The 25,876-nt window shown below is 42.3% G+C and overlaps 2 protein-coding genes across 7 annotated transcripts; one reads left to right on the top strand and one right to left on the bottom strand.

Moving 5' to 3' along the window:
• Positions 1-1,898: 1,898 nt before the first annotated feature.
• Positions 1,899-21,645, bottom strand: CEP104 (centrosomal protein 104). 4 transcript variants are annotated; one of them, XM_080380216.1, is made up of 22 exons: positions 21,574-21,645; positions 20,696-20,860; positions 19,989-20,162; positions 19,533-19,671; positions 18,787-18,852; positions 18,320-18,396; positions 17,989-18,157; positions 17,611-17,769; positions 16,685-16,930; positions 15,594-15,797; positions 14,896-15,063; positions 14,082-14,255; positions 12,350-12,526; positions 11,830-12,036; positions 11,255-11,374; positions 10,616-10,652; positions 10,037-10,118; positions 9,327-9,435; positions 8,879-9,017; positions 8,362-8,429; positions 6,794-6,884; positions 1,899-3,761 (listed from the first exon to the last, which is right to left on the bottom strand). In XM_080380216.1, exons 2-22 carry the CDS (start codon positions 20,806-20,808, stop codon positions 3,655-3,657), a joined length of 2,826 nt encoding a protein of 941 aa, XP_080236342.1. In that variant the 5' UTR covers positions 20,809-20,860; positions 21,574-21,645; the 3' UTR covers positions 1,899-3,654. The 4 variants fall into 4 exon arrangements, with proteins under 4 accessions (XP_080236342.1, XP_080236344.1, XP_080236343.1 ...); XM_080380218.1 differs by having other exon boundaries at positions 11,261-11,374; XM_080380217.1 differs by lacking the exon at positions 21,574-21,645 and adding an exon at positions 21,199-21,538.
• Positions 21,644-25,425, top strand: DFFB (DNA fragmentation factor subunit beta). 3 transcript variants are annotated; one of them, XM_080380222.1, is made up of 7 exons: positions 21,644-21,800; positions 21,879-22,005; positions 22,136-22,324; positions 23,036-23,115; positions 23,317-23,487; positions 23,716-23,816; positions 24,290-25,425. In XM_080380222.1, the coding sequence occupies exons 1-7, from the start codon at positions 21,687-21,689 to the stop codon at positions 24,504-24,506; spliced, it is 999 nt and encodes a 332-aa protein (XP_080236348.1). In that variant the 5' UTR covers positions 21,644-21,686; the 3' UTR covers positions 24,507-25,425. The 3 variants fall into 3 exon arrangements, with proteins under 3 accessions (XP_080236348.1, XP_080236349.1, XP_080236347.1); XM_080380223.1 differs by lacking the exon at positions 23,036-23,115 and having other exon boundaries at positions 23,351-23,487; XM_080380221.1 differs by having other exon boundaries at positions 21,654-22,005.
• Positions 25,426-25,876: the final 451 nt, after the last annotated feature.

The following is a 25,876-nucleotide window of genomic DNA, read 5'->3' as shown; positions in this document are numbered from 1 at the left end:
AGTTCCCAGCCCAACGCTTCGGGGATCTCCTGCCGTGAGCCAGCCCCGCGCCCGTGCGGCGTTTTGGCTCCGGAATATTTCGCTCGAGACTTGGTGGCACAGGAGCAAACCTCCCTCTGCTTTTCACGCTGCTGTTTGTTTTGCCGCCGCAGAAAACACAGGTTGTTCGTTAAGCGAAAGGGAGCAGCCCTGTGAAATCGTCCTTGACAAATTAGCGGGGGTAGTTACGCTCAAAGAAGGTCCTCCCACATCCTAAAACCCCCTCCATTTTCTCAAGTCCTTTCCCATCTGTACCATTGGAATTGCTATTATTACCTTTATATCTCACTTTAGAAGTGCTTTTTTTTTAAAACTCCAAAGATACCCCACAATCTCAGTGAATGTTTCATACTGAAATATTTAAACTATTTATTTAAAACATTGGCTTAAGAGATGTTCTGGATGTGAAAAAAAAATTGCAAAGCCCTTAAGAGGCAACGTGCTGTGCTGAAGCCTATGGATTTTCCTTTAAAGGAAAGGTCCTTTTTGACAAAAGGCTCTGGCCATGCACTTCTCTTGCACACAATTCCTGCTCCTTCGGGAAGCGAGGTGTGTGGTGAGGAGAGGGAAGAGGCAGGAATCTCCTACAGGACAACGTCTTGCAGTGAAAAAACTGCGGAGAGTCAGTGTGTGGGTCCCTAAGGCGGAACTGCCCCGCGCTGCGATGGAGCAATGAGAAAAGCAGCTCCGGAGCCCACTCTGGCCCCAGTGACTATGGGGGAGACGGGCAGCCCAGGCATGGGGCAGCAGGAGAGCATCCTCGGGCACCAGCATGGGAAACCAGTGCTACCCATGGGAAAACGCCTGCAAAGAGAAGGACTGTAAGTGTCTCGCATAGCCCCCAGCTCTTCTGCTACTCAGGTCAGCACCAGGAAATACGACCCTCGCTGTAATTAACGATGTTTGGGGGATTTTTGTTTGCTTTGGCTTGGTTGTTTTGTTTTGTTTTTTAAATCATGTGTTAATTTTAATTTTTCTTTTAAAAAACATGTCTAAAAAGCTTGTCCCATAATGTAAAATAGAAAGCACGTATCCTGCTACGTGCAGGAGGTAACTGGTTATTTTAATTACACCTGGCTTGACTGGGTTTGAAAGCCATTGGTTGAGGAGCAATGGAGAGCTGCATTTACCAGTTCAATATACATACTACACTGGCCCACACAAAATACACGGAGGACCTTTGCACATGGGTGGTTTGTTTGGTTTTCATTAAAGTTGCACAATGGAAAGCTCACAGTTCTATGTCCAAAAGGAAAAAAAATACTCTGGGCAGCAGCTGATGAGCCCACAGTCCATTGCGCATGCTAATCTCTGAGCAAAATCAATTATTATTTTGCTTGCATATCAGGTTCTCAAATAGGAATCTGTGTCACTAAATAACGTGATTTGAGTTTCATGTTATAGGAATGACTATAGTAGCAATAAACATACATACATATTTATTAATAGTATGTATATTCCTAACATATGCATATTTGTTGATATATATATATTAGGAAGGGTTAAAGAAACAGTTTCTATAAAGGCTTTCAAAATACAAGCACACTGATCTGCCTGCAAAATTCACAAGCTTGTAGGCAGGCTGCACACAAACTATAAAAACTGCGTATTACAAAACCAGTGGTGTATATACAAAACAGTACCACAAATGCACTCCGTGGTAGCCAAAAAACCCAGCCCTCAAAACTTCTACTTGTATTAGCACAATCACTCAGTCTCATACCTGTGGTGGACACAGATTTAGGACCAATTAATTCTATCCCAAGTGCTGCAAGTAGAAACATTAAGATTGTTGCTTTGGGTACAAAAGCTTCGCACCCTCTGTATTAATATTGAAACTATTAAATGGTCACATGCTGTAGTCTACAGATGCTTATTTTAATCAAGATCTAACAGAGAAACTCGGTATTAGAGCTGGATTTAGAAGCAAGCTGAGACACAGTACACTAAAACAGGAAAAAAGATCTAAATTTAATTAATTCAAGCTTTTCAGAGGCCCGCTAAGATTTTTTTTCTTTTAAGAGGCCATTACTTGGGGATATATTTCAGAATTAGCCGTGAGATTTTTAAAGCATAACTTTTAATTTTTACAGTAGCTTCATCAATACATACTCTTGTCACGTACCGAACAGGACTCTCGCGGTTGGGCTTAATCCATTTCTCAAGTGGACTAATAAGGCACTTGGTGTACAGCGAGAGAGCAGCACGGAACAGCAGTTTCATGGTACTTCCTACGTAACAGCACGTCCTACAGCAATATCCAACCAGCCCTTGAGCTTTCGGTGCCGATCCTTGGGTGTTCGGTAGCGCTTTGGGTACTGCTCTGCTTCCCTTAAAACTGAAATAGATGTACAGGCCAGGCTTCCGCAGCAAAGCCACGTCTCACCAGGCAGGGCTTGCTGTGCTCCCAGCACCTCACAGACCCAAGGATGAGACATCAATTTCAACCTTATTAACATGCTTGAACTCATAAAATTAATTTCTCTGATACAAGAAAGGAGAGCAGATTTATCTGTCAAAATAATGTTTCTAAGCATTTTAAAAATGAGCAGAAACATTTTCTCACAACCCTGATCCCATTCCTTTCTTTGCAGGGTCAGCTAGAGCTTTCAGCTGATTTGAGGTGTTTAAGGATAGCAGTCAGTTTTAGAAGAGTGTACGCTTCCCATTTCTGATGAAGGAACCAAGAGTTTTAGAGCCTAGCACGCAAGTGGACTTGCAAGCTTTCACAATAGCTATAAATCTGTCCCATTTTAGCTGACAAAGTTTATCCTGACAAATACATGGAAGAAAAAGACAGCTGTTGTAAACATAAAAATAGTCTCTTTCTTACTATCAAAATACACAAGATCTCGGCACAGTGGCTACGCTAACTACCGAAGAACAGCATCATTCTTTGACTGACTTCATTGTACTTGTGGAGCGGACACCTGAGAAAGCTTTCCAATTCCTGGCCCTACTTCTAAATACGCCCTAACTGAAGCAAATAAATCTACACCGTAGAATTTGCAGTGGAAAAAACAAACACCATAGCCTTCCTCATCTACGTTGCAATTTCTCCTTTTTTTTTTTTTTTTCTCTTCTAGAAAACACATGAGTAAACAATTCTATAAAGCAGAATTCTATTTTACCCATTAATTGGCTCAAGAGTTCATCTATACAGGATCATAAAGGTCTTTCAGATAACTGAGATATGCACTTCGTAGAGACTGACATGTCTTTCCTTCTACACACGCATGTATTTTTCATTTTGCCTTAGGCTAGCTGCACGTCACGGCAGGTGAACAACGGTATTGTGAAGATACCCACATCATCGTTGCATCAAAGGAACCTGCGTGACTGCAACAAGCCTCATTTGCTAACGTGTTTCTAACATGAGCGATCTAAAAAACCACAGCGCTGCACAGACAGCTAACACAGAAGTTACATTCTGCAGTTGCCAGACTAGGCAAGCACTGCTCAAGGCTGACAAACAGCCCCATGTCATCAAATGAAAAAGATGATACGAGTTGCCCATACTTTTTAAATTACTATTGACAACTGTAGGCCCGGTTACTAAGATGAAGGAATAAATACTTGTCCTGTCATGGCTTTGAATATGTTTTGCCAGTGCTTTTATTTGGGCCCCCCTCTTGGAGTTGGGACCTTGCTTCCTATAGAGGGGCGTTGAGCTTTTGCTCCTGAAGGACTCGACTTCCTTAAATACTGGCCACCTGTTTTCCCTGTGAAAAGAAAATACAGATCGTTATTGCAAGCACATCTAGTCCGTCTTGAATTTTATCTACCATTTTGATTCTCAAGTTATATGAAGTCCAAATGGCTGACCCGAGGAATTAAAAGTTGGCTGGTATCCAGCCTGAGGTGTGTTTCATACCAGGAGCAGTAGAACTAAGGGCTCAGGGTTTCTTTCCTACCTCTAGGAAATTGCTCTGGAGCTTTAGCTGTACCCAGAAAGGATTTAAGCTCCTTCTACGTGTCCAAATTCTAAGCAGCAGCAAACTAACTAGCATTCTTGTTAGCAAATAGAAACAGCAAAGCTGCAGACAGACAGACATGATTGTAGGTCCAGTTCAAGACTGGAAACCATTGAACATCATTCACTTCTGACAGCTGAAAGGGACAATTCAACAGTACTTTCCAGGAACTTGGAGTAGTTGTGAAACGCAGGTGTGTGGGAACATTTTGGCAACAGCCATGGCCACGTGCGTGGGCTGGCAGACAGCCAGGGCATCGCTGCTGTTTCTGCGCTCCTGCACTGGGCAGGCCGGAACTCCACTGTGAACTCGAGCCAAAGGACCTGTGGCCGAGTCTGTGTGGGAGCAGGACACCCCAAAGCGCCTGTGGCCAGGAATAAGCCCATGCCCAAGCAGGTAAATCTTGAGTGGCTGTAGCTGTGGTTATGTCTGCGCCGCAGCAGGTACCTCTGAAGGGACTGTGGCCCAAGGACAAGTCCACGCTGTAGAAGGTATGCCTCAAAGCATCTGTGGCTGTGGATAAGTCCGTGCTGCAGTAGGTACACCTTGAAGCATCAGTGGCTGTGCGTGAGGTCATGCTGGTGCACCTCAAAATGCGTGGTCATGGATAAGCCCATGACAGAGCAGGTACATCCCTGGAGGGACTGCGGCCAGGGATAAGGCCACGCTGGAGCTGATTTACTTCTGAAGGGACTGTGGCTGTGGGTAAGGCCACAGTGGAGCAGGTCTACGGTGATGGCCCATGGATAAGGCCATGTTGGAACAGGTGCACCTCGAAGCAACTGTGGCTGTGGATGTGCCTATGCCGCAGCAGGGATACCCCTGGAGAGACTGTGGCTCGTAGCTGAGGCTCCACTTGGAGTCCCCTGTAAGGGACCGCAGTCTGTGGATAAGTCCAAGCCAGAGCAGGGGCAAGGGGGAGTTCATTGCAACATTAAACCCTACAGGCTGGTCTGAAGGGACCAGGGCTGGAGACTGTAATGGATATACCTTTAAATTGTTGTAATCCATGATTTGAGTTTCATGTGATAGGAATTACTACAGCAGGAACCACCTGAACCGTTGGAGGACAGGCCTTACAAGAAGCAGTGCAAGTGCAGCAGTGACCCCACCTGAGCTGGCTTTGATGCCTGATAACCCCATACAACACACAACCTCTCTTCTCCTGAGTGAGCACCATAAGAGGTCATGTTCATGGACTAAATGAACTCAATGGACATTTTTGTAGACATTTTATAGACTTTTTTACAGGGGTGGTCCACAGACCAGTGGAATGCCATCTGTGTGTTATATCAAAGGACAGGAAGGGTGATGGGGGTTAATGAGGTTGCATTGGAAAGCGTGGCATGATGTAAGTGGTATGGAGTAAGGGGTGGATACTGTCCTGGTTTCAGCTGGGACAGAGTTATTTTTTTTCTTAGTAGCTGGTGCAGTGCTACATTTTGGATTTGGTGTAAGAACAATGTTGATAGGATACTGATGTTTGTAGTTGTTGCTGGGTGATGCTTATACTAAGCCAAGGACTTTTCAGTTCCTTGGGCCCTGGCAGCGAGAGGGCTGGGGGGGCACAGGACAGGAGACAGGACATGGGGAGGGGACACAGCCAGGACAGGTGACCTGAACTAGCCAAAGGGCTATTCCATACCATATGGCATCATACTGAATATATAAACTGGGAGAAGAAGAAGGAAGGGGGGGACATTAGGCATTATGGCATTTGTCTTCCCGAGTAACAGGAGCCCTGCTGCCCTGGGGATGGCTGAACACCCGCCTGCCCGTGGGGAGTGGGGAATGAATCCCTTGTTCTGCTGTGCTTGCGTGCGCGGCTTTTACTTTACTTATGAAATTGTTCTTACCTCAACCCTTGAGTTTTACATTCCTTTCCAATTCTCCTTCCCACTTCTCTGAGTGAGCAGGGAGTGAGTGAGCAGGGAGTGAGTGAGTGGCTCTGTGGTACTTAATTACCAGTTAGGGTTAAACCACGACAGCAGGTATGAGCAAAGCAAGTATGGGGCAGAGGAAGTTAACTCTAGCAACAACCTGAACATGCAGTGAACTAAAGAACTCTGGAAAAATGTCTGAAGGAGGAAAGGTTTTGGGGTTACTGGCCAAAAGAGTTTTGGTGCTGCAGGCAGCGAAAATAGCCTGTTTAACTTGTGTGCTCAGGAAATAAAAGGATTTGGCATGTGCTTCATAAACAAAGACAACTGTTAAAAAAATAAACCACCTGACATCAGCATCAATTTCTCTTTTGTTGGTGAAGAAGCTGCTCCATCATAAATTCTGCCTAGCTCCTGGGTCTGAATTGAAAAGGAAAAGCAGTACACAGCACTAACTATTCAATTCATCTTGTAATTAGGATTAGATTAGCATCCACTGATTGGACATTAGAAGCTAAATCAGGCACCCAGTTCTGTGTGTCAGCGTTCAGGAGCTTTCCAGAACGTTAACTATTTAGTATTGCTGCTGATTGTGCTATTCATGATCACGCTATTATGCAGAGAAAAAAAAAAGGCTGAACTGATCAAATTATCAAATACACCAGTCTCCCCAATCAACTGAACTGATGCTCTTGTTTTGAAATTATTGTTCCTGAATGATTTTGAGAATTTGCTCCCCAAAATATCAGCGTAAGAAATATCAGTTAGGTTACACAAATGCAAAAAAGGTATTGAACAAGTAGTTAAGAGCCAGCTTACTCTCAAGGACGAAATACTTTTCTCAAGCAAAGGCCACAGAGTAAAAAGTATAATCATTAAGATCATAAAATATTATCTTACCTGGCTGCAGCAGAAGAGTTCTATTCATTGTGGAAAACCTCCGCTGATTCATTTTACAGCCATTGTTGCCGATTAAGTGAGATTTCCAGGCCTAAAGTCAATTAAAAAGAAGTGATACTACAATACCAGCAAAGTTAGTCACTCTTTTATCTGGTCATTATACATCTTTTTAAAACATCGGGAAAATGAGAGTTGTATACAGACTTCATGGCAATAGCATTTCAATCTGCTCACTCATAAAAGCACGAGCACCTTATAACTTACAACTGAAGGAAATCAATATATCCATGTTTTTAATATAACTTAAAAGGTACATCACAATAACCCCACCACCCCCCCCCCCGCCCCCCCGACAGATCCTAGAAATTAAAAGCAAGTGTCATTTGTCTTGTTTTTTAAATCTTCTTAATTGACACCTGAGTTCAAATCAGGAAAAAACAGTGTACGAATAACATGGAAAAATCTTTCATCTATACATATTTTAAACTGAAAAAGCCTGGATATAACTACAAGATTATGACAATAATTAAAGCATTCAGCAACCTGAAGGTATAGGAGCTACTGTTACAAGAAAACAGGATGGCCTCTTCAAACTAGAGGCTAAGTGAAGTCCCTTACCTACAAGAATAGTTTGGGCAGAAGCAAGAAAAAACCCAAATCCAAACAACACACATTTCTCAACAAACATTTCAGACTTGGTCACAGTATTTTCTGAGCTCCTCATGATGGGCAAAGCAAAGGATTTGGAAGAAGCTTGGTTTTGAGATCAGAAGCACTACTCAACAGGCCCATTGCAAGGAAGAAAATGACAAAGATTGTGTATCAGCCATTGACATTTAACTGGATCTAATATGCAGTATAGAGTTGTTGGCTGCCTCCTGGATAGTCTTTTGCCAAAAATTAAATCATACGCCTAACTTCTTATAATATAGCGTTGGATTAATAGAAATGGATAAATAGAAACAGGTATGTTACATATTTTCTGAACAGATCACTTTTTATATAATACTAATACATATTTTCAACTGCTGAAAGCATATTTTGGAGCTGGCATGTCAGCGATTTCATAGCATTAGGCAGTTACAGGGAAGAGCAGGTAGAAATTAGAGAGAGGCCATCTCGACTCTGTAGACAACTAGAGCAGTTCTTGCTTACTTTCTCCATGTCCATTTTTTCTTACACCCAAACCCACAGCACCTCAATCCTGGCTGCCCTCTTGGATGTGCTCAGTCCCACTGCAGGGTTTTAAGCTGCGTGATGTCACTCCAAACACTAGGGCTGACAAATGAACCCACAGATTCTAGCATTAGTTGGGAATTTGGAAAGCTGTAAGGTGTATAGCTGCCTATGCAGGAGGAGAAAGACCTACACTGAACAGCCTGTAGCCTCGTGGTTCCCATATACACCTTTAAGGGCAGAAGACCCCAGAGCATGAGATGGCCATTAGGGACCCTGGCAATAATCCAGGCAAGTTCTTCAGGTGTTGGGTATAAGCCAGTGTCAGGACAGGCCACTAATTCAGCCCCAGTGACACAGCAGCATCAGACCCACCTGGAAGGCAGCCTTACCTCCTCTCCTGGGGGAAAGTTGTCATGGCACAATGGGCAATGGTTTGCCACGTCCTCTGGTTTGGCAGCTGAAGTGATTAGAAAAATAGCATAAGAATTACTGTAAAACAGGCTAATTTCAAATACAAGAGGACAACTTGCAGAACAAAGAGCATAAAACTATCCCATGGCTAAACCAGCTCCTACTCTGTTATTAAATGCCATCAGAGAAGTCCTGTGTTTAATCATCTACATCAAAACACAAAATCAAAAGGGCTTAATCTGCAAGGTTGTGGTACAAGCTTTTTGTTCTCCTCACTCAGCCTCCCCACATACATTTATAGAAGCAAAACATTTCAAGTACTGGAAAACTCAGGTGCTTATCCCAAAAGCCTTCCCTCCTGAGGATTTACTTAAATTTCAAAATCCACAGTGCAGTACCTACACAAAAGCAGTCTGACTTGCCAAAGATACGCAGTATTTGAAAGTCTGACTGACTGGACCTTTAAGTTCAACTTCTCTGTTGGAAACTACTCACAATTGCAAGTCTTGCTCTTAATATGTTTGGGCAACTCGTCTTTTGGAAGGGCCTCAGTGCACCGCGGACATTTCCTAAAGCTGTCCTTTTTATCGCAGTCAGTCAACAAGTGCTCTGTCAGGCCTGCTATTTCCACCACCTGCAATAAAGCAAGAGGCACCCAAGAAGATTTGCACCTGTACTGAGTAAATAAGGATAGCATTTTAAAAAATGCTTATGTCATTTTTTGGAAATTACATCTCACTTTCCAAAATGAGAGATGGAAAATGAAATTTTAGTCTAATTATTAATACAATTTATAATGCTGCTCTTTTCGAAAAGCACTATCCAAGATCACACAGTTGTGTTCAGAATTAATCTACCTTAGCACTGAATGTTTTCTAGCACCTTAAAACCAGAATAACAACAGTTAATGTCTTGTAGTAGCTCTAGAAAGTTTATGCCTAACCTGCTTGCAGTGCTCACATCTGGTTAACACAGGGCAGTGTTTCCAGTAATGGAGATCCAATCTTTCCTCTGTAAAGGATTTGTCCCTTTCACCACAAAACACACACATGCTAGGAAAAAAAAATACAAACATCAATAACATCAGAGAGAGAAATGAACCTCATGTCTTCTGTCAGGAAGTACTCTGAAAAATAGCTAAAATCTTGGCATGCCTTATTTCCCTTACATAGCACTGACCTTCAGTTGGGGCATGTACAGATACCATTATGTAATTTACCTTAAAGACAGCTATAAAGCATATGTTCGCATAGAAAAACATAATTCCACAAAAACACTGAGAACAGCTCACTGAAACTGGCTTTCATGGCTCCAGAATTTTGAAATGCCTTCTCTATGCCCTTATCCTACAATAACCATGAAACTACACTGTATCTTTGCCTTATTTTACACCGGCAGTTGAACATTTGTGGCAATTTCTTATCCCACAAGCAACTACTCAGAAAACAAGTTCAAGGTCACACTATCCAAGAACTTAAAGAAATCAACATCTAGTTGGTGATAACTCCAGATCTGTTAGAAGAGATTATTTTTTTTCATTGTTTCAATGCTGTAGGTATGAGCTTTGATCAACTGGAAGAACGTTACTACTGTTATTAGCTTGCAGGTTATATAAAGTGCTTAAGGTGATTAGAAGCTGCTCTTCTAACTTACTTAGCCACGTAATTTGCACCAGAGGAATGATCATCTACAATCTCTGCTGCTGCAGGCTGTGGGCTTTCATTTACCTGGTAACCTGTAAAAAGAGAGCTATTAAAACTAAGATCACATTTTAATTAGTTCTTTTGCACGCCTAGCAATACTGTTTCTTTGGATCTCAACAGCAAAGAACCCTAACAGAAGCACACCACTGCCATATTGGTAAGCAAGCGCTGAAAGCCAACATACCCGTAAGCAACTGGGACACAAGTACTTCAGTGATCTATTACAATAAAATATTTCACTGATTATTTTTATATGTAGTAGATGATCTGCCTCAGGTTGGGGAGAAATCTAAAATGGTTTCAGGCCAAGCCATGCTAATTTCTTATTAGAAATTAAGTAGTTAGTTGATGGTAAATTTTCTTTCATGAACATTGTTAACCTCTACAGCAGGTTGAGGCTCAACCACTCCAAAGTGTTCTGGCATGTTTTTAACCAAGATAATTCAATAATCTATTTAAGCATCCTACACTATTTCACAGGCATCTTGAAATGCCTCTATTTTTCTTGATACTATTTGAAATTACCTACCTTGATTCTTTGGCTTCTGAAAATCACATTCTTTCTCCTATCAAAAAAAGACATTTAAGTCAGAAATTTGCTTAATGACTGTGATTGCTTGCCAGGGAGAAAGAAAGAGCAGACAATATTCTGATTTTTCTCTGGAATTAAAAGCTTAGAAGCAGAACCCATGCATTACAATGTTTGTGCTTCTGGTCCTACAGCAAACCTCTTGGGTAGTGAGGCAGCAATCTCTGAGGATGGAAAAATCAGTCCTGCACCCTGGCACTGAGGTAGCTGACTACTTTTCTGAGGTTCAGATATAAAACTTAATGGAAGTGCAGCACAGCATGCTACTAGAAGGCCCTGACATGCTCAGTAGAATTCCTATTCTCTAGCTGGTACAGAAACACTTAGAGTTGTAGAAACACTCTCAAATTTACCATCCGACAGACAAAGCTGTTATAAAAAAGAATCCAAATTTTATACTATGTAAGGAAAAACAACGCCTCAGATTTTAAACCGGACTGCTGAGGAGGAAAGGCAGTTAGTGTATTTCAGAGAGTTTCTCTTTTTTGTTTTTTTGTTTATAATGAGACAATAGTAACTTTAGTTGTCTAAGCCTATGAAACCCATGGAAAAAAGAATTAAAAAAAAAAAAAATCAAACCCAAACTCCAGCTTGAACTTCTGCTTTTGTCTCCTTTAGAGCTGCCAGCTGATCTTGCAGAACTTTTATTTCTTCCTTCTTCTGTTTCTCTGCTTTTTCTGTTGCTGCCTTTCTCTGTGCCTGTCAAGAAATACTTTCAATAAAACACATCAGCATAGAACAAATGGTCAATGGAGTACAAGAAACATCCTGCTCAGTTAAATGGTCAGTCTGTTACAGTAACACCTCCCTCTCCCCAAATTCTTCTGTACTACTTGAAAGAAACACATAGCATTTCTTCTGTGCTTACTGTTTCCAAGGCTAGCCAGCATAAAATAGTATATGTGTATTTTCCAAAATGATTGTGTCTTATTTCAGAAATACCACCTCTGTAGGCTTTATTCCTAAGAAGCAGCATATATAATAAACTGAACACCAGCTTTTTTACACTAAGTAATGTTAATAACACACTTTATGATATTCTGCTATGTGCGTCACTCAATGTCTAGTATAGCTATGAAATAAGTATATTGACCAGCTGAATGCAATGAATGAATGCAAAGCAACTATGTATGTTCTTCAGTCTTACTACGTACCCTGATTTCAGCTTCAGAACTTTTACCATCTATTTTAGTGAATCCATCAAAGAGTGTTTTATAGAGAACAGTCTTGCGAATGCTTGCATCATCTGGAGGAAGATATTCCAGTACAGCAGCTTTGTGCTTCCTGTACATATCAAAGATAATCCGCAATGCTGCATCGCGAACTTCATAAACTCTGTGCTCCAAAGCTCCTGTTGCAAACTGAAAATAATAATAATCATAAAAAAATAATGTCTCTTTTCCCACATGTTTTTAAGGACTTGTTTATTCATCTAAGACAATTATTTCACTGCAGTGGGAAAAACCTTCATATAGACAGGTTTTTGCAAACACTTTTTGACCCAGTGATTGTTTTTTCCCCATATTGGCAAGTTGCTTCCTCACAAGCTTGTGTGCTGCCACCCTCCTAGCGGCTCAAATTCTCTTCAGCAACTCACCAAGCACTCCAAAACAGACGAACCCCTATAAAACAGTAACAGAAAAAACTTGACATGCTGTGAACTCAGACTCCTACCTTCATGACGTTGGTGACAGTAAACCCCGAGTTTTCAGTTCCCATGCTTTTTAAGAGGTATTCCACTAACTCCGCTTGACTCATTGCCAGACGTCTTGGGGAGTTTGGTTTTAATGGTTGAACCAGATGAACTGGAACAATCTGAAGAGGTTTAACTTCACTGCACAGTGCCATTTCCTATAAACATACAGGGAGTCAGTTGCGTGTAGGAACATTAAATGAGGAAAATTAACTGTCTTTGCAAAGTAGAGTTATTCTAAGTTACCTATAACAAGTTCAGTAAAATGAAATAAGCCTTCCATAAGAAGCTTATAATAGCTGCTTATTCGTTACTTTCACAGCCAGAAGTGCAAACACTTTAAAGAGAAGATTATACAGATGTTTGGTCTTGCTTTTGGCATCAGAGAGAAAGCTATTGAGAAATCAATAAAAATCTTAGATGTTCTCAGATGAGTTCTAGAACTGGACTGTAAGAAAAATGTTGTAACTCCATCTGACACTGCACTACATGCAGAGGAGGGAGAAGTGCCACAAAGGATGCAAAGTCTTGACATCACATCAAGATGGATTCCAAGAGTGCTTCAGAAGACACATGCCATCTTATAATTTCTCCTTCTATTTTGCAAAGAACCTTAAGGGCTAAAATCTGCTGTTATTCAAAGCTCAGTGTTTATTTCTTTGCGGGTAGCAGTATGTTTAATAACCCAAAGCCCTCCTTCCTCCCAGTTCCTGTCAGCTGACAGATGCTCCAGCAGATGATGGTGTCCTGCAGTCCCTCTTCCCGGGGGCCAGATGCAGCTGTCGCCACAATGGCTGCTCTCTGTTGGACATACTTATTTCTAGAAAGATGGGGCACCTTCCCTTGAGAACTGCTTATTCAGGCAGCGTGTCATCTATCAGCAGCCATACAACATAAACACATTTTCCTTCTCTCCAGGCCATGCCCTGTCTACAGAAATACCTTAGTAACCATTTTCTCATTTGCTTTCTCATTCGATTACAGAATCTATTGCAAACAAATCAAGTAGTAGTAATAAAGTAAACCCATGACGTTTGGGGTTCCAGCGGCACACCACACCACTTCATACAATAACGCTGCTAAAATTTTAGTTACATCTACAGTGAAAGAAAGTCTTTTCCCTCCATGTGCAGATGCAAGCAAGGATAAATAACCCAGAGCCAGTAACTCACTCCACTCCTGGGACTGAACTAGCACATTTTCACACAGAACTCCTGTTCTTTCTTCTAAATTCCGCTAGAAAAAGAGACTGTAATTCTCTAGCAGCTATTCACAGCTGCTCTTAAGCAAGGAACAGACTGTGTCTTTTAAAACGGGCATCTTTTCTATGCTTTTGTCAAGTTGACTTTCAGAAGTTGACTGTCAAAAATGGAATCAAATTACAACGTACTGCTCAGACTGTGTGGTACTTTCTTGCTCTCATCTCTGTAGACTACTTGCAGCAAAGAACACAAGAGTCACACGCTCCTTGCATCTGCAGCAGCAGGTTTTTTCCCCACACTGTCCCCCCACAACAGAGGTGACAATACAGGACTAGAAAAAACACTGCAAAGATACTAAGTTGGTTCTACCACTTTGCCTTCCATATAAGGTGTAATCCTTTACAGCAGCAAACCCTGGTCTCCAAGTGGAATCTGATTAGCTATTACCCACCTGTAAGCTCTGTGACATTCTTCATGGAAATAAAATGGTAATTTGAAGAAAAACACCTACTTGAATAAAGTTAGAAGCCATGAGGCGAAGGCGGAATGAAGAGTCTCCCGTCCTAGAAAGCAAATTAGGAAGCGTTTTTTCCACACAATGAGAAGTTTCTAGTTTTCCCAGTTTATGTTTTGGTATATATTGGGTAATGATCATTTTTAGAAGTTTCAGGGCAGCTTGAAAAACCTAAGTTAGAAAGAAAAAAGAAACAACACAAATATCACACAGATCTCTGTTTTCAGACAATATTGTGAAATCTCTTCTGTAGTTCTAAAGAACAGCAGCAACAGGAATCTAGAATTATGGTAGCATTCTTAGTAGAAGCTACTTCAGATATCTCTTTTCCAGAAAACATGTTGCGAGGGCTTAGGTGAAAGGCTTCAGAACTGGTATTTTATAAAGAGTAACACAGTTCTTGATATTTTTTTTTCTTTTCTTCTTGTTTAACGCTTATTTGAAGCCCAAGTCCCCTTAGGCTAACTGTACTCTCAAGCTGGAAACTAGAAGTTACTTCCTTGCTGTATTTCAACTTGAAAAAAAAATAATCTCAACCACACTACACATTTACTGCATCAGCACCTGTTTCTCAAGCTCATTACTCAGCCCAGGACAGTATTTTCCACACTGCTGAATGCCAGACATTGCTCAGTCCTTGAGCCTAACTAAAAGCTGACATTCCAGTTGTGGGGGTTTTTGTTTTGGTTTTTTTTTGTTTTTGTTTTAAAATTTACTCCACAGTTGTTTTGCAAACTATTTGTTCGAAGTATCTTAATCATGTGGTTCTACAATTTTGGCTGCTCTCCTTATCAAACATATCACAACTTACGGAAGACACTATGTCTTCGATGGCTCTCCTTACAAGAAAAATGGCAGCCCTCAGCATGTTTTTTAAATCATCCTTTGGAGTGTTTACTGACATTTCCATCAGCTTCTTATATACTGCTAGTAACGCATCTTCTCGACACGACCAAGTTTTGGAATATGCTCCTGAAACCTGAACACAGAGCGAGATTATCTCTTAAAAGGTCAATACTGATATTTCAATATTTATTCAACATTTATATCTAGAAACAGCCTCAAACAAACATATGAACTTAAGCATGAAATCCCCAGGTGTTTCCTCCAGGAACGTGGCTTTTATTAACAGTACTTATTTTTGAAAAATTATGAGAAAAATGGATTAACAGCTCAGGGTATAGGAACCATTTCAGGCAAAGAATGGCTTCTCTCCCTACAAAAGACAGTGGCAAGTTATGGGTATTGTGGCAGGGTTCATACTCAAAAACAGTCTACTGGATACTACCTGCTTAATAGCTCATCAAGTAATCAATCATAAAAGCTGCAGCATCATGTCACCATTGAAAACAGGCACCCATACATCCAAGGTCAAATTTTAAAGTCAGATTTTTAAGCAGCAGGTCTGCACATGTAGAAAACATATCAGTAGGTCCTTGTAGATAAGCACATATCAAATAACTCAACACAGATCACAAATAATCTATGTGTTATTTTGCTGTTCTTTACCAAAGCTTCTCCAAAAACTTCAATAGCAGGGCTGGCCTCCCTCAGTGCCTTCTCAGTTAAGGTTTCTGGTTCCCCAGTAATGCCGCTTCTTGGAGTATCGCTGATATACTCTTCAGTCACCTCTGGCTCAAGGTATGCAATTGCTTCATCAGACTGTTTACAGGCAGCTGGAAGAGGTCTCTCATCATAAGGCAAAAATTCAACCTAACACAGAAGATCACATCCAAGTGATTTCTAGAACAGCAGATTTTAAGTTCTTTCATCATTCATCACTACCTGGATTCACCTCAATACATTGCTTCCCCCACTAAAACAGTGTCACTTTTACAATTAAGGACAGATATTGAAGCTCCTATAATAGCATTATGAAGAAACAGAATCAGCACCTGTGAATAAAGTTTATTCCTTATCTACAGAACACCATAAAACCCACACAAGATGCCTTTTGTGGAAGTGCATGCATCTACAGAAGAAATCACCCATTGATCAGAAGCAAGCAAGTAATGAACCTTTATTTGTTAAATAATTTTAAGTCAACATACTGTTAGGAGAGAATACTACTACTAGCAGAGTCAACACAAGCCTTCTTTAACTTTGCCAAAAGCCGGAGCAGCAAAACCTAGAGATCAAGCTAGATACATCAATTACTTCCTCTCTTTAGACATGACACCAAGACTTTTGTTCTACAACCACATTCCAACAAATTCTCTTGCTGCTGTAGATTCATCCAACGTGATCTTCAAGAAGGAGATTTATGAAGCCATTAACAGAGCAAGCAGAATTCAGCTTCCACTATATTGGCTGTGTGACCCCCGATGAGTCATTTAATCAGTCTATTTGCTCCCATTCACCTATATATAAATCGGGTATAATCCCTTTTTGCCTCCATCTCAATGAATGTCTCTAAAAGCTTCCAAAGAAATTCATGAAAGACCAATGCCAATTATTAGATGGGCACTGCTCAGCAATACAGTCAATTTCAGATACTACAGAAGCTGTGAGACTATCCACAAAAGGCCTTGTTTTGGAAGATCAAATACAAGATCATTTGCTCCAATAGATTTCCACAGCAACAGAAGTACACTACTCACACTTTCTTTGGGAAACGCTCCCCCAGAGGTGGGATGAGTCACAGGAGGAGGAGGGGATTGATGCGGAATAATGGGCTCAGCAGACGTGGGATCTGGTGACCTCTTTTCCAGCAAAGGCTCTGCTTTCCGCGGCTCTCCTTTTTGTGGTTCTGTGTGCTCACAAGGAGGGGAATTTGTAGTTTTTGTGTGCTGAGGACTGTCAGTAAAAACCGTAGGTTCCAAAGACAATTCAGATGGGTTCTGAATCTGAGAGAGGGAAGGAGATTTTGTAAACCAAGGCTAACAATATATGAAAATCAGAGTTTGTACAGTTATAACTCTGATGATCAACAAGGTTCTGGTGTGTTCAAGTAAGTATCAGGCCTCACTCACAGATGTTCAATCATTTCCACTGGATGCAGCTTTATGAAACAATCAGAAAGTAATTCTGTGTGGATGCGTGTGTGGAGAGACTATAAAGCTTCCTATTCTGGGAACAGGATAAAACTATATATATATGCATGCATGTATGCATGCATGTATGTATGCATGTATCTTATCGCATTAATTCTGTATGGTTAACCTTGAGGCCAGTATATGCCTGCTATACCCTGTCAAAATATGAGAAAGTATCTTATTAATCTGCACTGGGTAGCCCTGAAATTACCCAAAACATTCAGGATTCTAATGTCATTTGCTTGAGACCTTAAAAGTTTAATGTAATGTCATTTATGGAGAACCAAGCATGTTCACAAAGTGCCACATGCAAGCCTTTGGTTAGGGAAATCCACAATCCAAACAGAGAACTTAAAATTCATGTATGTATGATTGTCATAAAATACTTGCATAACAATTATTCTTCTTTGAATTTGTTTTGGTTGTTCTGCCATTTCTACTTACAATACCCACACGATAATGCCTCATGAATTAGGAATAACAGCACCCACCATCAGCTTGGCATCCAGAAGATCGTGGAGCTCCAGCTGCTGATACACCTTCAGGCGGTATGCTTCCATTTGCTGTTTCCTCTTTTTAGCAAGATCATAATCCTCTTTCTCTACAGCGTAACGCTTCTCTACTTCATACCGTCCAAGTAGTTCCCCTACCTAGAAGATGGTATAACAAACTAGCTTGAAATCATATTACTGTACATACGTATATATTTCAGTATTTCCACCCGAGTTTTTAAATCAAGCTATCTGACTTTAAAATTACTATTTTGAAACTACACTGGAAATCATTATGATTCCACATGAACACTAGGGTCCCTGGTGGACCACTGGAATACCGTTCGGATTCAGAGATAAACAGTCTTTCAACAACACCTTTTGCAAGTCTGCAATAGCTTGCTTGAGTTTCTTGGCATAATCGTAGTATTCATGATGGACAGCTTCGCGCTTCTTCTCATCCAGCCTACGTATGATCTGAGCAACTTCTGGATCCTGGTACATGTCAAAAGCCAAATCGTCCAGAGGCGAAATGGAGTCAGGTTTCCTGAAGATATAAAATGAGTAACTTTCAGCAAATCCAAAATAAACCAGGCTGTGCGTAGGTCTTCTCTTTTCACTAGCAGGGAACTAACAATGTATAGAAGTTGAAAACTACTTTTGACCGAGTAAACGTTTTGCCAGGGTGTATGCAAAAGAACATCCTTACCTGAGGTAAGTTCCATCTAACGCAGGATCATCTGATTTAATTCCTAAGTAATGGTCTATCAGCTTCTCTCTGGAAGACTTTGTAAGGGGAAAAAACCACAAAACCATCTTAATTAATCAATATCGAGTGCATGTTCAGGACAGAAATTCTGGCTTGCCACAACCAACATAAGCTACGCAACTTACAATACTTATGTTTTGGGGTATACTGAAACAAGAGAATTTGGAGAGGCTGAAAATGCAAATGTTCAAATGGATTGTTTTAGTTTTTGTACCTGCATATTAGGTTCAATTTTTGAGCCTTCTTTCTTCCTTCAAGATAACATTTAAACAAACCCATAAAAATCAACACATGGCAGCTCTGCTACAGCACAAAACTAGCAGAAGAAAGATGTATTCCGTTACCCCAAGAACCCTGTAACTAAATATGTGTAGCAACAGTAAAGAGAAGGGATGCTTTGCACTTACAGTATTATTGCTGTCATTACTGTAGTCTGCTGGATCTCCAATAATGTTTATAGCTACTAGGGCAACCTGGGATAGATTTAAAGAAAATGTAAATGCATAAGGTCATTACTTTTTCCATATCCTATTGAAACTGAAACAAAACAAATGGAACAACAAAAATAGGACCTGTGGTCTCCAGGGTGGTATGGAAGCAAAGAAAAGCACTAAGTGCTAAACATGCTTCATGCTTCATTAAAAATTTATTACCAGATCTACAGACCACATTGTACAGTCCTCAGTTGTTCTCTTTTCCAGTCTGGGATGGAAGTGAAAAGCGTCACTGCAGAACTGAGGCAAAGAAAAATCAAGTATCTATCTGGCTGGCTGTACAACACTTTCACCTAATGCCACATCAGATTCTAAAGACTAAGTGTGACTTTGTAGCGACTACAGAGCTATTCTCAGAGGAAGTACTTTGTCTTCAGCACAGAGTCTCCTTTGCCGTCAAAAACTCAGAATGAAAGGCAGTAATGGAAAGTGCACTTGACTCATTCGTTCTGAATAAGTTGCATACACTTCGTCATGATTCCAGGTCACTTATAACCTCTCATTGGTATTTTTTGTTTTAAGAGAAACCAAAAATAACTGCAGGAGCTTTCAACCCACATTTTTAGCTTCTACAAACCAAAGGAGCAGATTTCTATGCCTGTTCTGTACTACTGAAACATCATCTAGCTTAGCAAGTAAGGACTCTTAACTCAGCTTACCTGACCATATACATTGTATTTATTGACATAATTTTTATGGAAAATCAGCTTCAGGTACTGGCCAACTGCATCCATATACACAGATTTTAACTCTCGTGCTTTGAAATTGGTCTTTTCGTTGTCTGAGAGAGGGACATAACTGAGAAAGAAAACATAACAAGTAAGCAGAGGAAACGCACAAATACACAGCTGTATTTCTGCTCCTCAGGTTTGTACTTCAGTACGATTTTAAACTGCCTTATAACTGAAACAATGCGTGCTGTCATCTGGCAAGGTTGTTCATCTGTATCACGCTTCTTACACCTACGTCTTCATTACAGATATAAGCACGTATGGAATCTCTTTACTGCTTCCAGCACAGTGTATCAACAACGCAGGCAAAGCATAATGAGTATTATGTCCTCCTGAAGCCTTTCTGATTAAGGTAATAAAATCATTTAGAGCTTTTTGACTTACCCTAGTCTGTGAAACCTCTCTGACTGATAAGGAGCAAAGTATTCAGGCAAGCTTTCACTGATGTAGAACTCAATCTTGCTTGAAATCATGTACTGGTGAGCAAGCAACTGCAGCTTTCGTATTCGACATCTCTCCACTAACTGCAGAATAATTTCCTGTGGATACTGACAGAGTCTGAAAACACACACAATTTCTGAATCATCTTTTTAAAGATGACTTCACTTCTAATTTGAGTAACATCTAATTATGAAACTTTCCAAAGTTATTACAATTTAAGTCAGTGTTACAAATATTCGTAACAAGAAACCAAAGAGTAAAGTAGAAACTCTTTTCACATTATCGCATGTATGTGTATGTTAAAGTGTCCCATACCTACCTAGAGGATGTGCTGAGAGGACCAGATTTTTAACACTAAGCCAAAGCAGCTGCAAACTCCAAGACTGAGAAAAGCAAAACCAGTTCCCTTTTTATCTTTTAAAGGACTTGATTTAAATGCAATGTGATGCTTTTAGGTGCGAAACAAGATGCTTTCCCTCCCCACCCCCCACCCCCAGGACAAGGGTTCCATGGGATTAAAGTAATTTTTTTGGTTTTATAACTGGTTTGGTCAGGGATGCTGTAAACTACAGTGACCATGCATGGTATATCTCCCACTCATTTGCAAGTCAGTGCTTCAGAACTAGGCACATTCCTCCCACTTGCAGTACCTGGGTGATCGCCATCCATTCACTGTTGGTGCATGAACCATCAGCTCTTTTGCGCTGAAGCCATCTTCCTCTCCTGACGAACTAACAACTACAAAACCGATCTTGTGTGGCATGCTGCAGAAGTAAGCTAGTCAAAGCGTTGATGTTTCAAGCTTAAGATAATCCCTGGAAGGACAAGAAAAGAACATTGAAACACTAGAGTTAAAGGACTAAATCCTGTGGTCCATCGGTCAGTAGATAATGACTACAAACCTAAATTTCCTTTAATGAATATCGGCATTGTAAACCGCACCACATTCGTATGCGGAGTGTTTTATTACTACTTACTGAAAGAAGACTTTAGCTAACTTGTATAGCAGTTTGCCAATAAACTCAATTAAACTTGCTAATCCAAGATGGAGCTTGAAACCACAAGTTCCAAAACACGCACAGGAGAAACCCGTACCACCCTCTGTGCTTAAGCCAAAGGAAAAGCACAGTGAAGAACAGGGTCGGTTTAGCACCTTTTAACAGCCGCGCACACGGGGACAGCACAGGATGGGGTCAACGACTGGCGGGACAAGCACCAAAGACCCCCGCTCCCCCCGCTGCCGCAGGGATATTATAGGATTAATTTCAGCCTTCGCCGACAGCCCCCCGGTCCTGCCCCGGCCGCCTGGCCGCGGGAGGCGGCAGCAGGCCTCGGCGGCAGCCCGCAGGCCCCGGAGGCTCCTGGCGCTGGCTCGGGGTCACGGCCGGGCCGGGCCACGGATAAAGCCGGCCTACACGGCGGCCCAGAGCCCAGCGGCGGCCTGACCGGGCCCCGGAGGCGACTCGCCCGGCCGGGAGGGAGAGGAGAGAGGGAGCGGCCGGGCCGGGCCGGGCCAAGCCCCACTTGCCTCACTGCGGCCCCGCCGCCGGGTCCCATGGCAACGCCGCCCGCCGCCGCGCATGCGCACACAGCCCGCCCCTCCCCCGCGCATGCGCGCCGGGCGGCGGCGGGGCTGGGGCCATGGCGGAGCGGCTGCGGGCCTTCCGCCTGCGCGGCTGCGGCAGCCCGCAGAAGTTCGGTGTGGCGGCCGGGAGCCTGCGCGGGCTGCTGCGGAAGGGCTGCCGGCTGCTGCAGGTGCGGGCCGGGGGCGCGGCGCGGGGCCTCGGGGGCGGGGGGCCGGCTGGGCTCGGCTCTCACCCGCCCGGGGCGCAGGTTCCCTTGGCAGGCAGCCGGCTCTGCCTCTGCGAGGACGGGACGGAGCTGAGCGAGAGCTACTTCCACACGCTGCCGCCGCAGACGGAGCTGGTGCTGCTGGGGCCCGGGGAGACATGGCAGGGCTGTGAGTGCACCGGGGCCGGCCGGGCGGGGGGTGGCCGGCGGCGGCGGCGGGGGGGGTCGGCGGCCGGCGGGGGTCGGCGGCGGCGGGGCCCGACCGCGGCCCCTCAGCCCCTCGCCCGCGCAAGCCGCAGGTGCCAGCGACATCGAGCGGTTCCTGGCTGCTTCCTGCACCCAGAGCCGTGCGGTGGTGGAGGCGGCGCAGAAGCTGCTGTCCGACGAGCGGGCGCCCAGGAGGCAGAAGCTGCTGGCGGATCTCATCCACAACCTGAGTGAAAACATCCTGGCCGAGGACAAGGAGGACGACAAGAAGTGGTTCGAAGGTACGGCTGCCGCCCGCCCGGAGCTGCGGCGGGGCACCAGGTCGCACTCTGCTCCAGAGTCGCTTCTGCCAGGCTACTGTTCTTAAAGGAGTTTAAAAATGTGGGAGTCCTTCTGCCTAGTGAGATTTGGCATCTGGTCGGGGGATTAGTTACTGCTTACATTAGCATGCGTTTCTAGGTTTCTTGAAAATATACCTGTATCTGCTATCAGAAAATGGTAAAAAACCAATGTTCCCTATCGCTGTATCCCAGATCGCTCTGGAACAAATTTTTCCCCATTAACACCGGTCTGCATTTGCAGTACTTTAAGTTTGCTAACAGCATATTGAAATTTGCCCATACGAGCCAGCAAATCTTCCCTTGTTTTCCTTATACTTCCTTTGCAAGGTCCCCCTCCTATTCCCAAGTCATTGTTGCAGTTCTGAACAATTTGATTTTTCATCATCTGTTAGTGTTCTGTGTATGTGCATTAACGTGTAACATTTAACATCTATAATATCAGCTACTGCTCTCGCTGCATACGCTCTGCATGGTCCTTTTAAGTGCTAAGAGCAGGGTAGTCTTGAACTAGTGGAATAAAAATGGGAAAGAGAAAAAAAACCTGTGCATACTGAGTCTGTGAAAAGGGAGAATGAAAAGGGGTAAGTTTCCAGCCAGGTAGAAGCACAGCACTGCAAGTGCTAGGTTACAACACAATCTAATTGCTTTTAGGTCTAGAGTCTCGTTTTAAGAACAAATCAAGCTATATGCGATACAGTTGCGAAAGCAGAATACGAAGCTACATGAAAGAGGTAAAAAGTTTCTGTTGAAGTAACTTTGTCTCAAGCTGCTAGTAAAAGTAAATCTGTGACCACTCTGTGTGTGTGTATATATATATGTAAAAACACTTTTACAGTGCAACATACAGATTGTAGAGAAGAGCCTTAGGCTGCTATAGACACGATGGAATGATTGGTTTGGTTGGTTTTTGTTTTTTTTTACCCCTCCTCTAGGTTAGTAGTTTTATTTCAAATGTTCATCCTACAGCAAGAGATGCATATAAAAGCATAGTTGACCTGATGTCAGACAAACTGAAATCTGTGAAATACAACGGATGCTACTTTGACAGAAGAGAGGAGGAAGCAGTCCGCCTGTGCACTATGGAGGGATGGTTCTCTTGTCAGGTACGTTCAGCCCTTGCTAAAGCAGAGTCTCGCTTCCAACAAGCGGTGGTGTGACTTGCAGTGCTGTTAGACAAAGGGAACAGCTACATGCATGCTTGTGTAGCACAGTGCGAAGTTTGGCTGGGTGATGTCATAGCTTCCACGATCTATGGTTAGTTCTAGCAAACGGGAGCGCTGTGCTGGGGTGACAGGCAGTACACCTTTCATCACAGTCCTCTTGATTTACAGGGGCCTTTTGACAGAGATGACTGCCCATGTAAGCATTCAATCAACCCCTACAGTAACAGGGAAAGCAGAATCCTCTTCAGTACCTGGAATCTGGATCACATGTATGTACAAAGTATTAATCTACACTTACCCATTTCATGCCCTTCATCTTAGGCAGGAAAGGTAGAGCCATTGAACCTTTACCCCCTGCCCTGTGCAGTTAGTTCCCCTAAGAATAGTGCATTGTGATAAAAAGATGCTTGGATGCTGCAGCTGTTTGCAGTAACATAGTCCTGAAGACAGATTTATAATGTCTCTCATTAGCTGCTTTGCTTCCCTTCACATTTTCTTTAGATGAGAACGTACCCCTCCTCACCAGGTTATCCTTTGTGGCAAAAAAACCCAGGCCCATTTTCAGGCATTGTGTACTTGTGAAGTAAACAGGATTTGCTAAACTAATGTCCTCAGGAAAAAAAATTATAAACCTAGTTACGGTGAAAGAATTCAAATTCTGCCTGGCTCTAAAAGAAGATGGAGGCTTGATTATTATGAAAAAGCTTTTGACAGCAATATTGTTTTCTTTTGTGTACTATAGAATAGAGAAGAAACGTGCTGTTGTCCCAGAACTGGCAGAAGCTGTCAAAACACGAGATGGGAGAGAAGTGAACTGGGAATATTTCTATCAGCTGCTGTTTACAGTGGATAATTTAAAACTTGTACATATTGCTTGCCATAAGAAAACCAATCATAATCTCAGTTGTGACAAAACTAAAATTTACAGAAAAAGGAAGCAAAACCACAAGATTTCGTAGTGCTATCTCTGGAACTGACTTCTGCTTTTTTCAAAATCATGTCATGTGGTATCACTTTTAAATAGCTCTAGTTTCTTAAACAAGAACTTACGTAAGTCTCTGGCAAAAGAGACTTGCCAAGTAATTCAACTGCAGTCTCAAAAGCATACGTTCATAATTCTACTCTCACTTACTGCAAGCCTTCCTTAGATCACACTGTGTTAAGTGCAGTAAAACAGATGTGTGTCAGGGTATAAAAATGAGGTCAGAGGCTGGCACTGATTATGCCCTACGATCTCTTTCTTGCTGTGACAAACATAGGCCCAAAACTCACAGTACACGGAAACGAAACTTGGACAAAACATTTCTTAAGAACTGAAGAAGGGGTCTTGTAGTATTTCTCCGACCATTAAGCCAAACAAAGAATTGTTAGGATAATTCTGTTGCTCTGTGCCTTTTCCAAGCGGACAACCACTGTATTTCAGGTATGCCAAGGGGCAATTCAGTGACTGAGCGGCTGGCTCCTCTGTACCTAACCACCTGTGCTCATCCACGACCACTCTATTTACTGGTGCTTTAGCTGTGCATCTCCTAGAGGGAAGAGCAAGGCCCTTTCTGTCTTTGCTTTTACCACTTTTGTTCTTTGTCATCTTTCCAATTCATTTCCCTCTCCTTTCAAACGTTTTCTGCATCTTTAGCTTGGAGCTTGCCTGAAGCAATACAAGCAATGTTACTGTAATAATAATAATCATGTTTACCTGCTGCTTTAGAGAATACTGCTTTTGTAAGACACTTCCTACCTCCGGTAACAAAATACAAATAGATCAATTTTTACTTGATTTTTTAGTTTGTTTTTAAATAGCAGCTGATAGCAACTGAACTCTTAAGGACTGGCTGTGTAAGTGATGTGAATTTTTAAAAAATAAATATAATTGCCACTGTCTTTCTCTGTGTTTATGTGGAAGCAGAGGTGCATGCATGGTTAACCGGGTGTAATATAGCATGGCCGATTCAGGCTAGAAAGACTGGGCACAGGGAAACAAACACGTTTATGAATGGAACACTAGCTACTTTCTGCTACATAAATAACTTCCCTGATCTCTAGGGAAGACTTTTTTTTTTCTACCCTGTTGTTGGTGTTCTTTCTCACCTGGATAAATTCAGCTAGTCCACACAGAATTGTATTAAAATAGCATTGCTGTGTGACCTATACCTTACTATGTCTTGGAAATGCGGGAACTTTGCTGCAGAGAGTACCGATTTACTTTTAAACAACACACTCAATCCCCCTCCCAAACATTTCAATATGAAAAGTAAGTCTGTGTGTTTTAAAGATGGGATTTCTAATACCAATGCATTTAATCACTCGATCCTTCCAGATTGCTTTACTG

The sequence above is a fragment of the Falco punctatus genome (genome assembly GCF_963210335.1).
Source record: "Falco punctatus genome assembly, chromosome: 3".
In the NCBI taxonomy this organism is placed as follows: domain Eukaryota; kingdom Metazoa; phylum Chordata; class Aves; order Falconiformes; family Falconidae; genus Falco; species Falco punctatus.
Note: the sequence above shows the minus strand (reverse complement) of the source record. Positions and strands in the feature narration are given on the sequence as shown.